The sequence below is a fragment of the Lepidochelys olivacea genome (genome assembly GCF_965140295.1).
Source record: "Lepidochelys olivacea isolate rLepOli2 genome assembly, chromosome: 9".
Classification (NCBI taxonomy): domain Eukaryota; kingdom Metazoa; phylum Chordata; order Testudines; family Cheloniidae; genus Lepidochelys; species Lepidochelys olivacea.
Window position 1 is genome coordinate 42535285 of NC_140419.1, and position 12439 is coordinate 42547723.

At 40.3% G+C, this 12439-nt stretch overlaps 1 protein-coding gene across 4 annotated transcripts in view; it reads left to right on the forward strand.

Annotated features, from left to right (window-relative positions):
- CAB39 (calcium binding protein 39) overlaps positions 1-12439 on the forward strand; it is a 68013-nt gene that overhangs the window by 41954 nt on the left and 13620 nt on the right. For all 4 annotated transcript variants that reach the window (XM_084640079.1, XM_084640078.1, XM_084640080.1 and 1 more), the window contains one exon: positions 9117-9281. In XM_084640079.1, coding sequence (XP_084496205.1) covers positions 9117-9281 — 165 coding nt within the window. The remainder of the gene's footprint in view (positions 1-9116; positions 9282-12439) is intronic.

A 12439-nucleotide genomic window follows, 5' to 3' on the forward strand; every position in this document is an offset into this window, starting at 1 on the left:
GTCAGTTTTTCCCAACTTTTTTTTTGTCAAACAATGCTCTGTGCTCACTCTTTGCCAGCATTTAGTTAGAAAAGTTTACCTGGCTTATTCTGAGAAAAATGACAAATTTTCTGATGGCTGAATGTTAACCTTACCTCTCACTTGACTTTCTTCAATTTTCAGATCAGTTGCTTTGTATCTTTCAATTTACACTAGGGACTCCTTACCCAAAGGATGGAGCCATGAATGTTGAACATTTGTATAGCCCTTTCTGTTACATAGGAAAATCTTGTCAGTACTTCTGTAGGTGGCAATTCCTTTTCTTTGTACTAATATCTTAGTTAATTTTATTTTCACTTAGCACCCTAGTGTAGATATTTAGCTTACACTATAAACCTGTCTTAATGTCTATTAAGAGAAATTCGACAATACTATAATAGAGCTCTTCCTTGATCCCTGTAGTTGAATCAGTCTTACTTAGTATTGGCTTTAAATACAATGAAACTGATCTTCAATGACCACACAAATTACCTGCAAAAATTAGTTAGATAGTAGCGCGAGTATAGTTAAGGTTAAGACGATCTTACTGCTTTCTAGTAAAGGTGAAGCAAAATTGTACTTACTATGTGTGGGAACGTAGTCGCTTTAGGCTGAAAGTTGCTTATGTCTTTTTTTTTTTTTCTCCAGATAGTGTTTTGCCTAGGTTTCACTCTGACCATAATCCATCTAAAAGTGGCACTGATAATCGTGAATGATCAATTCCTCTAGCATATGATATGTAGGGGGACAGAGCTGGATTCTAGAATGAGCTTGCCTTCTGGTTCTATTGTCTATAGAGTTAGATCAAGAGGAACTTATGGAGAGGTAAGAGTCTCTTAGTAGTCAAGTTTCAGAGTAGCAGCCATGTTAGTCTGTATTCGCAAAAAGAAAAGGAGGACTTGTGGCACCTTAGAGACTAACCAATTTATTTGAGCATACGCTTTTGTGAGCTACAGCTCACTTCATCGGATGCATGAAGTGGAAAGTACAGTGAGGAGATTTTATATATACACACAGACCATGAAAAAATATACATTGTAAGGAGAGTGATCACTTAAGATGAGCTATTACCAGCATAATACTCTGGAGAGCAAGCATATCCTGAAAAGATAATGATGAATGAAAACAAATCCACTCTGCAACTGCCATCTTCAGAGGTCGCCTGGAAAGCAGGAGTGTCCATTGTGTCTCTGAGTGTAGTGATTTTTGTGGCATTTGTACCTTGATTCAAAGACTGTCTTATTAAGCATGTGCCAGCCTCGGGTACTAGAACATTCCAGCTAATTATTTTCTGTTCACAGTCAGCAAAGGAGCTATCTAATGATTCTGATTGACACAGTGTTGTTGGTTGTAGCTTCTGTGACGCTGGCTGACCAGGTCATGCTAAAGTATATTCAGGTCAATTCACTTGTGTAGATCAAAGTAATGGTTAGATTATAAGAGTGTATTGGGCAGGGGTTTTCAAACTGAGGGTTGGGAGGGTGATTGAACTCAGAGGCTTGCTGTGTGAAGTGGGTCGCCAGTGCAAAAAGTTTGGGTGTTTAAACTTAATGAAAACTATTGGAACATTCTTTGCATTGTTTTCACTTATCTGTTCTTGTCATAATGTAATAGCAAACATTTATATTGTAAATACCCCTGTAACTAAATAAGTCATCAATAGACATCAAAGAAGCATTGGGGAACGCTAATGAAGGACTTTATCAGAAAAGGTGCAAATTTCAGAATAAGTGGGCATTGTGGTGGGGACCTGAGGTCAAAGACTCAAAGTGCATTCCACACTCATCAAAGAAAAGCCCATGTGGGTAGAGACACTGTCAGTTTGCTTTCTGTGTGAAGATACTGTAAATATGGATTCAAAGAAAGATCCTTTGTATCTGGACTGTTTGGATTCTAACAGGGCCGAATAACGGAACGAGAAGATGGAGATTCCCAGAATTATTCTGGGTGGCAGTTTTACATCTGCGCCATCATATGGAGTTACAAACTGTGATTTATCTGTTATATTTTAGCTGCTTTAACCTCTCGTTAACTCTCTTTTCTTTGCTAATAAATTTTAAATTAGTCTATTATAGATTTGGTTGCCAGCATTGTCTTTGGTGTAAGATCTGGGATAAATGACTAATCCCTTGGGACTGGGAGAAATCTGATGTGGTGTGCTTTTTTTGTTTTAATAACCTTTTATCACAAAGTTCAGTTTGTCTGGGTGGCAAAAGGGACTGGAGGACTGTCTGTGACTTTGAGTGGTATAGTGATTTAGGAGTTCACATTGGTTACTGGCTTGGTGAAATTTAATTACAGAACATACCATCAGTTTATGGTGTCTATTCTTTTTTTTTCTGACAGTCAGCCCTGAGATAGGCACTCATAGTAGTGAGCCACTCCAGACAGCGTGACAGCTTCTATTCAGGGATCCTTTAGTATCCTTTATCCAGACTTTAGTCAGTCCCAGTCTTCAGTTTCTGTTTTGCTAATTTGTCACAAACACCAATAGTGCATACTGATATGATCCTGAGCAAGCTGTATCAAACTTGAGTTGCTATGTCTTGGCCTTATGATAGACTATGCTAAAGGTTTGTGTCTGCAGCAGGCAGATAGATTAACATAGGAGCCCTAACACAAATGGCACAAAATACTCAAAACAAAAAAACCCTTCAGCTACATCTACATCTTCTCAGCCATCTGTGTCCTCCAAGCCACAGTTTTGATGGCTTGGTAAAGAGTCTCAATCATCCAGTCAATAAGATTTTACAGCTGCAACACCTTACCTTACCTCCCTTCCACCTTTTGGATGCCACCTCTCTTATTTTTAGGCTGCATGGAAGAACATAACATTGGACAAATAGGTTTGGGAAGGCATAACATCTGGTTATGCTGTCTATTTCAAATCTGTCCCTTCTGCCCATTCTCCCTCAGAAAGAATAGAGGGTGGAGGACAATTTTGGACCTCAAGTCACTAAACAGATATGTAAAATAGAGGAAATTCAGGATGGTGACCCATGCAGCGATAATTTCCTCTTTAGAATTAGGAGGTTGGTGTGTGACCCTCAAGCTACAAGATGCATATTTTTATGTCACTATTCACCCTTCACTCAAGAGGTTTCTTAGTTTTCTAATGAACGATGAACACTATCATTCTGCCCGAGGGTATTCTCATCGATTCTGGCGGTAGTTGCTGCCCTCCTAGGTCTTTTGGATATAATCAGTTTCCCATATCTGTATAATTGGTTGATTGGGGTAGATCGTATCAGGAAGTGTTGATGTCAGTAATGGTGGTGTGTGGTCTGTTTCACAACTTGGGCCTTCATATCAATCTTGAAAAGTCTATTTGACTCCACTACAACTTTTAGACATCCCATAGACAGAGTAAAGACATCAACTTTTAAGGGCTTGTCTACACTGCACAGTTTTGGTACAACCATACTAGCAGCTCTAGTTTAGAAACGTTAATTACCCTTAGCAAAATAAGGTATATCAATATAATCACCTTTATACCAGCATAACTGCATCCACATTAGTCTAAATAGACTTTAAGGTCAGAAGGGACCATCATGATCATCTAGTCTAGGGGCTCTCAAACATCATTGCACTGTGTGACCCTCTTCTGACAATAAAAATTATTACACAACCCCAGGAGGGGGGACCGAAGCCTGAGCTTGCCCAAGCCCTGCTGCCCTAGGCGAGGAGGCCAAAGCTGAAGCCCAAGGGCTTCAGCCCCAGGCAGCAGGTGGGTGGGCTGGTCCTGTAACCTGAGCTACACAACCCAGAGCTGAAGTCCTTAGGCTTCAGCCCCAGGTGGTGGGGCTTGGGCTTCAGCTTTAGCCCCGGGTCCCAGCAAGTCTAATGCCAGCCCTGGCGACCTTATTACAACAGAGTCGTGACCCACTCTGGGGTCCTGACCCACAGTTTGGGAACCACTGATCTAGTCGGACCACCTGCAAATTGCAGGCCACAGAACTTCACCTATCCACTCCTGTAATAGACCCCTAACCTCTGGCTGAGTTACTGAAGTCCTCAAATCACGGTTTAAATGCTTCAAGTTACAGAGAATCCACCATTTACACTAGTTTAAACCTACAAGTGACTTGTGCCCCATGCAGCAAAGGAAGGTGAAAAACACCCAGGATCTCTGCCAATCTGATCCGGGGGAAATTCCTTCTTGACCGCAAATATAGAGATCAGTTAGAGTGACCCTGAGCATGTGGTCAAGTCCCACCAGCCACACACCTATGCAAAAATTCTCTGTAGTAACTTAGAGACTTCCCCATCTAGTGTCCCATCACCAGCCATTCGAGATACACACTGCTAGCAGTCACAGATTGACTACATGCCATTGTAGGCAGTCTCATCATACCATCCCCTTCATAAATTTATCAAGCTCAGTCTTGAAGCCAGTTAGGTTTTTTGCCCTCACTGTTCCCTTTGGAAAGCTGTTCCAGAACTTCACTCATTTGATGGTTAGAAACCTTCACCTAATTTCAAGCCAAAACTTGTTGGATATAAACTGGCCATCATTTGTTCTTGTGTCCAAATTGGCACTTAACTTAAATAACTCCTCTCCCTCCCTGGTATTTATCCCTCTGATGTATTTATAGAGAGCAATCATATCTCCCTCAGCCTTCTTTTAGTTAGAACTTTAGTTAGTTAGAACAAGACAAGCTCGAAGTCGTCTCCCATAAGGTAGGTTTTTCCTAGTAGCCCTTCTCTGCACCTGTTCCAGTTTGAGTTCATCTTTCTTAAACGTGGGAGACCAGAACTGCTCACTGTATTCTAGATGGGGTCTCACCAGTGCCTTGTATAATGGTACTAACACTTTTCTGTCTCTACTGGAAATACCTCCCCTAATGCATCCTCGGACTGCATTAGCCTTTTTCATAGCCACATCACATGGCAATTCAGTCATCCTGTGATGAACACCAATATACCCAGGTCTTTCACGTGCACTGTCACTTCCAGCGGACGAGTCCCAAGCTTATAGCAGAAATTCTTATTAGTGAAAATAGAAAGGTCATGCAGGGTAGAGACTATTAAATTTCATCCCATTTCTATTACTCCAGTTTAGAAGGTCTTGCAGATCATCTTGTATGATATTCTAGTCCTCCTCCATATTGGGAATACTTCCCAACTTTGTGTCATCCACAAATTTTATTAGCATGCTCCCAAATTTTGTGCCAAGTTCAGTAATAAAAACGTTAAATAAGATTGGTCTCAAGACTGATCCCTGAGTAACTCCACTAGTAACCGCCCTGCAGCCTACAGTTCACCTCTCAGTATGACCTGTTGTAGTCTCCCCTTGTCAAGGTTCCTCCCCCACTCTGAACTTTAGGGTACAGATGTGGGGACGTGCATGAAAACCTCCTAAGCTTACTTTCACCAGCTTACGTTAAAACTTCCCCAAGGTACAAATTAATTTTATCCTTTGTCCCTGGATCTCCACTGCCACCACCAAACTCTAACTGGGTTTACTGGGAAATGTTGTTTGGACACGTCTTTCCCCCCAAAATCCTCCCAACCCTTGCACCTCACTTCCTGCGAAAGGTTTGGTAAAAATCCTCACCAATTTGCATAGGTGACCACAGACCCAAACCCTTGGATCTGAGAACAATGAAAAAGCATTCAGTTTTCTTACAAGAAGACTTTTTAAATAGAAGTAAAGAAATCCCCTCTGTAAAATCAGGATGGTAGATACCTTACAGGGTAATTAGATTAAAAATGTAGAGAATCCCTCTAGGCAGAACCTTAAGTTACAAAAAAGACACACAGACAGGAATAGTCATTCTATTCAGCACAGTTCCTTTCTCAGCCATTTAAAGAAATCATAATCTAACGCATACCTAGCTAGATTACTTACTAAAAGTTCTAAGACTCCATTCCTGGTCTATCCCCAGCAAAAGCAGCATACCGACAGACACAGACCCTTTGTTTCTCTCCCTCCTCCCAGCTTTTGAAAGTATCTTGTCTCCTCATTGGTCATTTTGGTCAGGTGCCAGTGAGGTTACCTTTAGCTTCTTAACCCTTTACAGGTGAGAGGATTTTTCCTCTGGCCAGGAGGGATTTTAAAGGGGTTTACCCTTCCCTTTATATTTATGACACCCTTCTAACCACTTTTTTATGCACCTTTCAGTTCTTATATTAATCCCCATCTTCTCCAATTTAACTAATAATTTCCCATGTGGATCTGTATCAGATGCCTTATTGAAATCCAGGTAGATTATATCTACTGCATTTCCTGTGTCTGAAAAGATCAGTTTACTAGAGAGTTGTACTGCTTTAAATATGTCTATTTCTCTATAGATATAATTCTGGTGATACAAGAGCTGTGTGTAAGACTGTCCCGAATTTTCCCTCACTCCCTAAAACAGCTCCAGTCTGCAAGCAAATGCAATCGTGTTTTCCCTCTGACTGGTGAGCAGCAAGGTCTGGAATTTGTTGGTCTGACTGTTTGACTCAAGATCATCATTAAATATGCTGTAACCTAGAGAAGGCTCTCCTTCGAACACTGAGAACTGCAGTTGACTGTAGTACATTGATGAAGAGGTAACTTACCTTGTGCAGTAACTGGAGTTCAAGATGTGTCCCCCTGTGCATGCTCCACTTCAGATGCGCCTGCACCTTTGATCAGAGATTTTTGGTAGCAGCGTCTGTTCGGCCCACACATGTGCTCCACACATCTTTATGCACTGCACCAAGGCTATATAGGGCTGCGCAGGTGAACTGGCCTCAGCTCCTTCTCCACTGCAAAGTCCCATAAGGGACACATTGAAGCACAGCAGGAGGGCAGGCAGTGGAGCACCTACAAAGACATGAATATCAAAGAAGTCAAGTTACTGCAGAGGTGAGTAACCACTCCTTTGAGTAGTGTCACTGTGGGTGCTTCACATTAGGTGACTCCTGAAAAGTACCCACCTCAGGAGGCGGAAGATTCGGAGCAGCGTTCAATATGGAAGAGAGAACTGCATTACTTGCAGCAGCATCTGATCTTGCCACAGCTACCAATACATAACTAGCAAAAGCATGAACAGAGAACCAAATTGGCACTCTACAGATGTGTGCTATTGATATACCCTTAAGTAAGGTTATAGATGCAGACAGTGCTATTGTAGAATGCTGTTACTCTCAAACCCTGAGTTCCGTTGTAACAGATCTAAATACAACTGGCGATGTCCTCTAATTTTTGTTTCAAAATTACTGAACCCTTGTTTCTGTCTGCAATGGATACAAATAGTGTAGGAGAGCTTCTAAATTGGTTGTTCCGATCTAGGCAAAAGGCTAATGCCCTCTTGACACCTAGGAAATGGAATATGGCTTCTTGACTAGTACATTGTGGTTTTTTGGAGAGGGTGGCAAAGAAGAGATGAATGGTTTGATTTACATGAAATTCTCAGGACACCTTAGCTAAAAATCTTGGATAGGCCCACAGCCACACTTACTCTGTGGTGAATACTACAAATGCAGGGGTCTGACATTAAAGTCCCCAGTTCTCCACTTCTAGCCTCCAATTCTCAAACCCTTTGGGTAGAAGTGATACCTATCCAGAAGGCTGTCTGCACTGATAAATCTATTAAAGGCCATGTAGCTAGTGGCTCAAAAGGAAGTATCATAAGGCAATTAAGGACTAGGTTCATGTCCCAGCTAGGAGTAGGATCTCTGATCTGTGGGAAGCGATTTGACAAACCTCTTCGGAATCTTGCCATAGTTGTGTGAGGGAAGAGTGGAAAAACCTCGTATGGGTGTGTGAAGAGCTGTTATGGCCACTAAGTGAACCCTAATGAAATTCGTAGAAAGACCCAATGTTTTCAATTCCAACAAGTAATCCAATACCATAGGAAGAGGAGAGTGAGTCAGCGAAATCTGATGACTGCTACACCAAAGATAATATTGTTTCCATTTCTGGAGATATTTCTTGTAGATTCTTTTCTATTATTTCATAAAATGTGTTGTACCTCTGACAAACAAGATATCTATAGTCCTGACAACTGTTGAGGAACCACGCTTGGAGCCTTAGAGTATGTAGGTTGGGGTGACCTGTTCGACTGGCATCTTGAATCAGTAAAAGAGGACTGATCAGAAGACACCACAGAGGGCAAGAAGAGAATCTGATTAGATAGGGATACCAAACTCGTCTTGGCCATGTTGGTGCAATCAATAGTACTCTGTCCAACTCTTGTTTGATCTTGTTGAGAACCTTTAACAGTAATGGTGTCAGTGGATACACATACAAAAGACCCTTCATCCAGGAGATGAGAAAAGCAACTTCTAGGGATTGGGGTCGAGAACCCTTCTTGAACAATACCTGATGCATTTTGGTCAGGTCCGTCCACCACTTGAGTGACTGTATAACCCACTGTAGAACAGACAGTAACCTGCCTATCCTACTTTTGCTTGGTTTGTAAACCATTCAAAACCATCCCTGTAGACCTTGGAGATGTAATCTGGCATGTTGCACTACAAAGACACAAGCTGACATATGTCCCGGCAATTGAAGACATCTCTGTTACCTGAATATTAGTGATGAGATTTGCTAGTGCAAGAAATCTACTGGAAGGAAAGCACACTCTGCTTCTTCAGACTTGTATCAACTGAAATGGAAAAGTTCTTTTCATATTGACTGATATGGAAGCCTAACAGCATAAAAGAGACTCGATAGGCACACAGTTTGTAGAAATATATTTACCTGAGCAATTTGTTAGTGATGAGAGTGTTTCCAGGTAATGTTTTCTGGGTTGATCACATGCACGAATCCATTTTACAGATTGGGAACAATTTGCCGGCTCTTTATCTTCTCTTTATTATTACTGAAATGGTTTCTGTAAGTGCAAGATTGAGAGGATGAGAAAAGGGAAGATGTTTTCATAATTTACTGTATTGTCAACTGAGTCTCTTGCATCTTGCCTCTAGGTCAGATTAGTTATATGTGTACCAAATAATAGTTTTAATCCCCAGAGTCTCAGGATTTTTTACAGGTGATGTTGTGATTTTTTTCTTTTAAATGAAAGTTTGCAGTTGATCAGAACAAAACACTGTGAGGTTTACAAAGACAAGCAGAATTCTTTTAGCTTTGAAAGTCACTGTATCTACTCTTTATTTTGTTTCTTCAGGCCACTGAAGAGGTTTCGAAAAATCTGGTTGCCATGAAGGAAATATTATATGGCACAAATGAAAAAGAGCCACAAACAGAAGCTGTGGCACAGCTTGCTCAAGAACTGTACAACAGTGGTCTTCTTAGCACCCTAGTAGCTGACTTACAACTCATTGATTTTGAGGTAAGAAAATAGTTACAAAACTTCATGAGCCACACACATGGTAAGTTGCATTCTGACCATCGGAATTCCTATTTAATTTGAGTAAGAGGTTCACTTCCTATCTACGCAATTTTATTTTTTCAATGCTGTTAATGATCGCAATTGTATTTTAAGATTTAATTAGGAAACATTGCTATGTTAATCTGGTAAATTAACCAGATGCATGAGATTAACTTTCTATGAGTTTGGAAGGATAGATCACATAAAAATGAAAAGTAGATGAATAGCTCAAATCTTTATCTCAAAACTCTAATAGAGGTGTTTCTTAATCTTTAATGTAATTTAATTGCTGTGTGAGAGAGAGATTAAAATCCTAGATAGTATTAATGCCATAATGCCCATAGTCTTATTTAAATCTCTTTTGAGTTATTACAGTATAATACCGAGTCACATGACTATTCTTCTTTATCCTTTCATTAAAAAGTTTCCATTAATGCTGTCACTAATTAGCCATTTTTAAAATCTTTAATACTCCTCTCCCTATAGGAAACCAAAGCATATTTTTTTACATTCTCCCTAATCATTTTTCTGTTGAGACAGGAAAGTCAGATTTTATTGATCACTCCAAAATATAAACATTAATTTTATCTTTCTGTAAGTTTTTATTTGTTGCTCAGCACTATATATTTGAGCACTTCATACACAATAATTAATGTCCCTTCACAACACCACTCTGAGGTGTGGAAGTAGTATCATCATCCTCATTTTATGGCTGGGGAACTGAGGCACAGTCCAATTTAGGGCTTGTCTATGTGGTAGCGCAGTGTGGACTATGGGATCTGAATTGTAGAGTGCACTAATTTGTTGTGCTCTGACTGCTCCGTGTAGACCATTCTGGCGACACACCGACACCCCTCTGCTATGTAGACAAGCTCATAGTAACTTTCCTACAAGTTGATTAAGACGTCTATGGCAGAGCTAGCAACAGAGCCCAGAACTCTAGTGTCTTGACTAGGCTATCCTGCTCATTAAAATTGCTATAAAATTGTACTGTTCAGAAAAAAAGTTGGCCAGGAAGCAAACACAACAGTCTAAAGCGATGTTGTAGTGTTACATTCCAGAATTAAGTTTACTTTCTTCCCCAAACCCCAGAATATTGTTTGATTCTGTTACCGTTTGGTCCTTTAAATCTGACATACGCTGAATTTCCTATAAAGTACATTCCAGAGTAGATTCATCCATACATGTCTCTAGATAACAAAAACCCAAGGAAATTCAGAGTGAAAGCAATTGAGGTGGTCCCTGGTTATTGAGGGAAAGATCTTGAGAAATCCCATCTAGATTCTGCTGACTTTTAAGATCTTTACCAGTCCAGTTTTTGGTCGTTCTGGTAATTCGGAAAGCAGTCTTCTGGTGATGGACAATGGTTGTGTACAAATTGTTTTTATTAGATCTGTAATGGCATGGGATTGCGTAGGATTGTTCTGTATTAGAGGTAGCTATATGTTTCAGTCTGCGGGGGCTGCTGATTGTTGGTAATAGCCTCCTATTTTTGGACTCCCAACTGTTCTGTTACTTGAGAAGGATGTAGCTTTTCCTTGCTGAGATAAATATTAGAGAGACAAGGTGGGTGAAGTGATATTTTTTTATTGGACCAACTTTTGTTGGTGAGAGAGACACAAGCTTTCCAGAGCTCTTTTTCAGGTCATGTTAAGAGCCACTCATGTTGGACTACAGCTGTGGTTCTCAAACTTTTGTATTGGTGACCCCTTCCACATAGCAAACCCCTGAGTGTGACCTCCCTTTCAATTAAAACACTTTAAAATATATTTAACACCATTATAAATGCAGGAGGCAAAGTGGAGTTTGGGGTGGAGGCTGACAGCTCACAACCCCCCATGTAATAACCTTGAGACCCCCTGAGAGGTCCTGACCCCCAGTTTGAGAATCCCTGGACTATAGCAATGCTCTTTAATGCAGAATGTGGCAATATGCTTACCTAATGTTGTGGGCTGATGTCAGCACACCTGTGCTTCACCACCTGCACTAACTTTCCATCAATTACTGAGCACAATTCAAGATCTTGGTTTTAGTCTCTTAAGCTGTGCGCGGCTTGGACCTTACTATTTTTTGAGACAACTATATCCAGAGCTGAAAACAGATGAGAAATTTTTTGCTGATGTTTCTTTGCTCCTTCTGGTGGTATGACAGAACCTGAAGTCGTTTGTGCATGCATTAGTGCACATTTTTGACTAAGTATTTGTTTGACTGTGGCTTGTTCCTGGGGGAGTTACCTTTATAAATTGGGATGATAGAGAGGGATTTTTTTTTGACTGTTGCGCTCTGTCTACATTGTATTTGACTCTAAATACCACGGTGGTGGGACCCATAACGTAAATAAAATTATTTTAGGTCCTCATTAAGAAATTCCCCTGAAACATCCAATCCTTATGCTAATATTAACATTTGTTTGGAATTATGTCTATATGTAGAAATGTTTTTTCACGTAAGGCAATCAACAAAACTGTTCAAAGAGCAATAATATGTCAGTCAGTTTCCTGCTGACTTGTATTAAAGTATCTGTCGGTGGGAGTAATTGCATCCTTTGAAAAGTTTTTTTAAAAAGACAGAAAAACAAAACAAAACCTGTTGGCATCAGGGAGATAGAATCCAACAGTCCTGGCACACTTTTACTCTTCACCTCTGGGAATCATGACTGTTGGCATGAGAATTCGTATGTGTCCTTGTTAAATAGACCCTTACATCACTTGGACGTAATAGATGCTTCTAACAATAACTCAATTTAGATTTACTGTGTACCGTCACCAGCTCAATTATATGAATAAAGAGGGGGAGCTGTTGCTGGTGGTAAATAGGGGGAATAATGAGATTCTGGGCAAAATTGTCAGTGTTAGTGGATGAGACTTGATGGCTATATTTCTCAAAACACTGCTCTACTCATTACCAGAACAAAGGGTTCTGATGCTGCTTTGGGCAGGCTTTCAATAGAATTATAAATCCGAAAACAAGCATTTACAAAACAAACTAACACTTATATCCTGACAACAATACTGCAGCAAACTCTCCATGCTAATTAACAAACAAAAATGTCATTTTTTAAAGACTGTGATCTTCCTGGGTTTTTCTAAAAAATGGATTTATTTTCTACTCATGGAGCA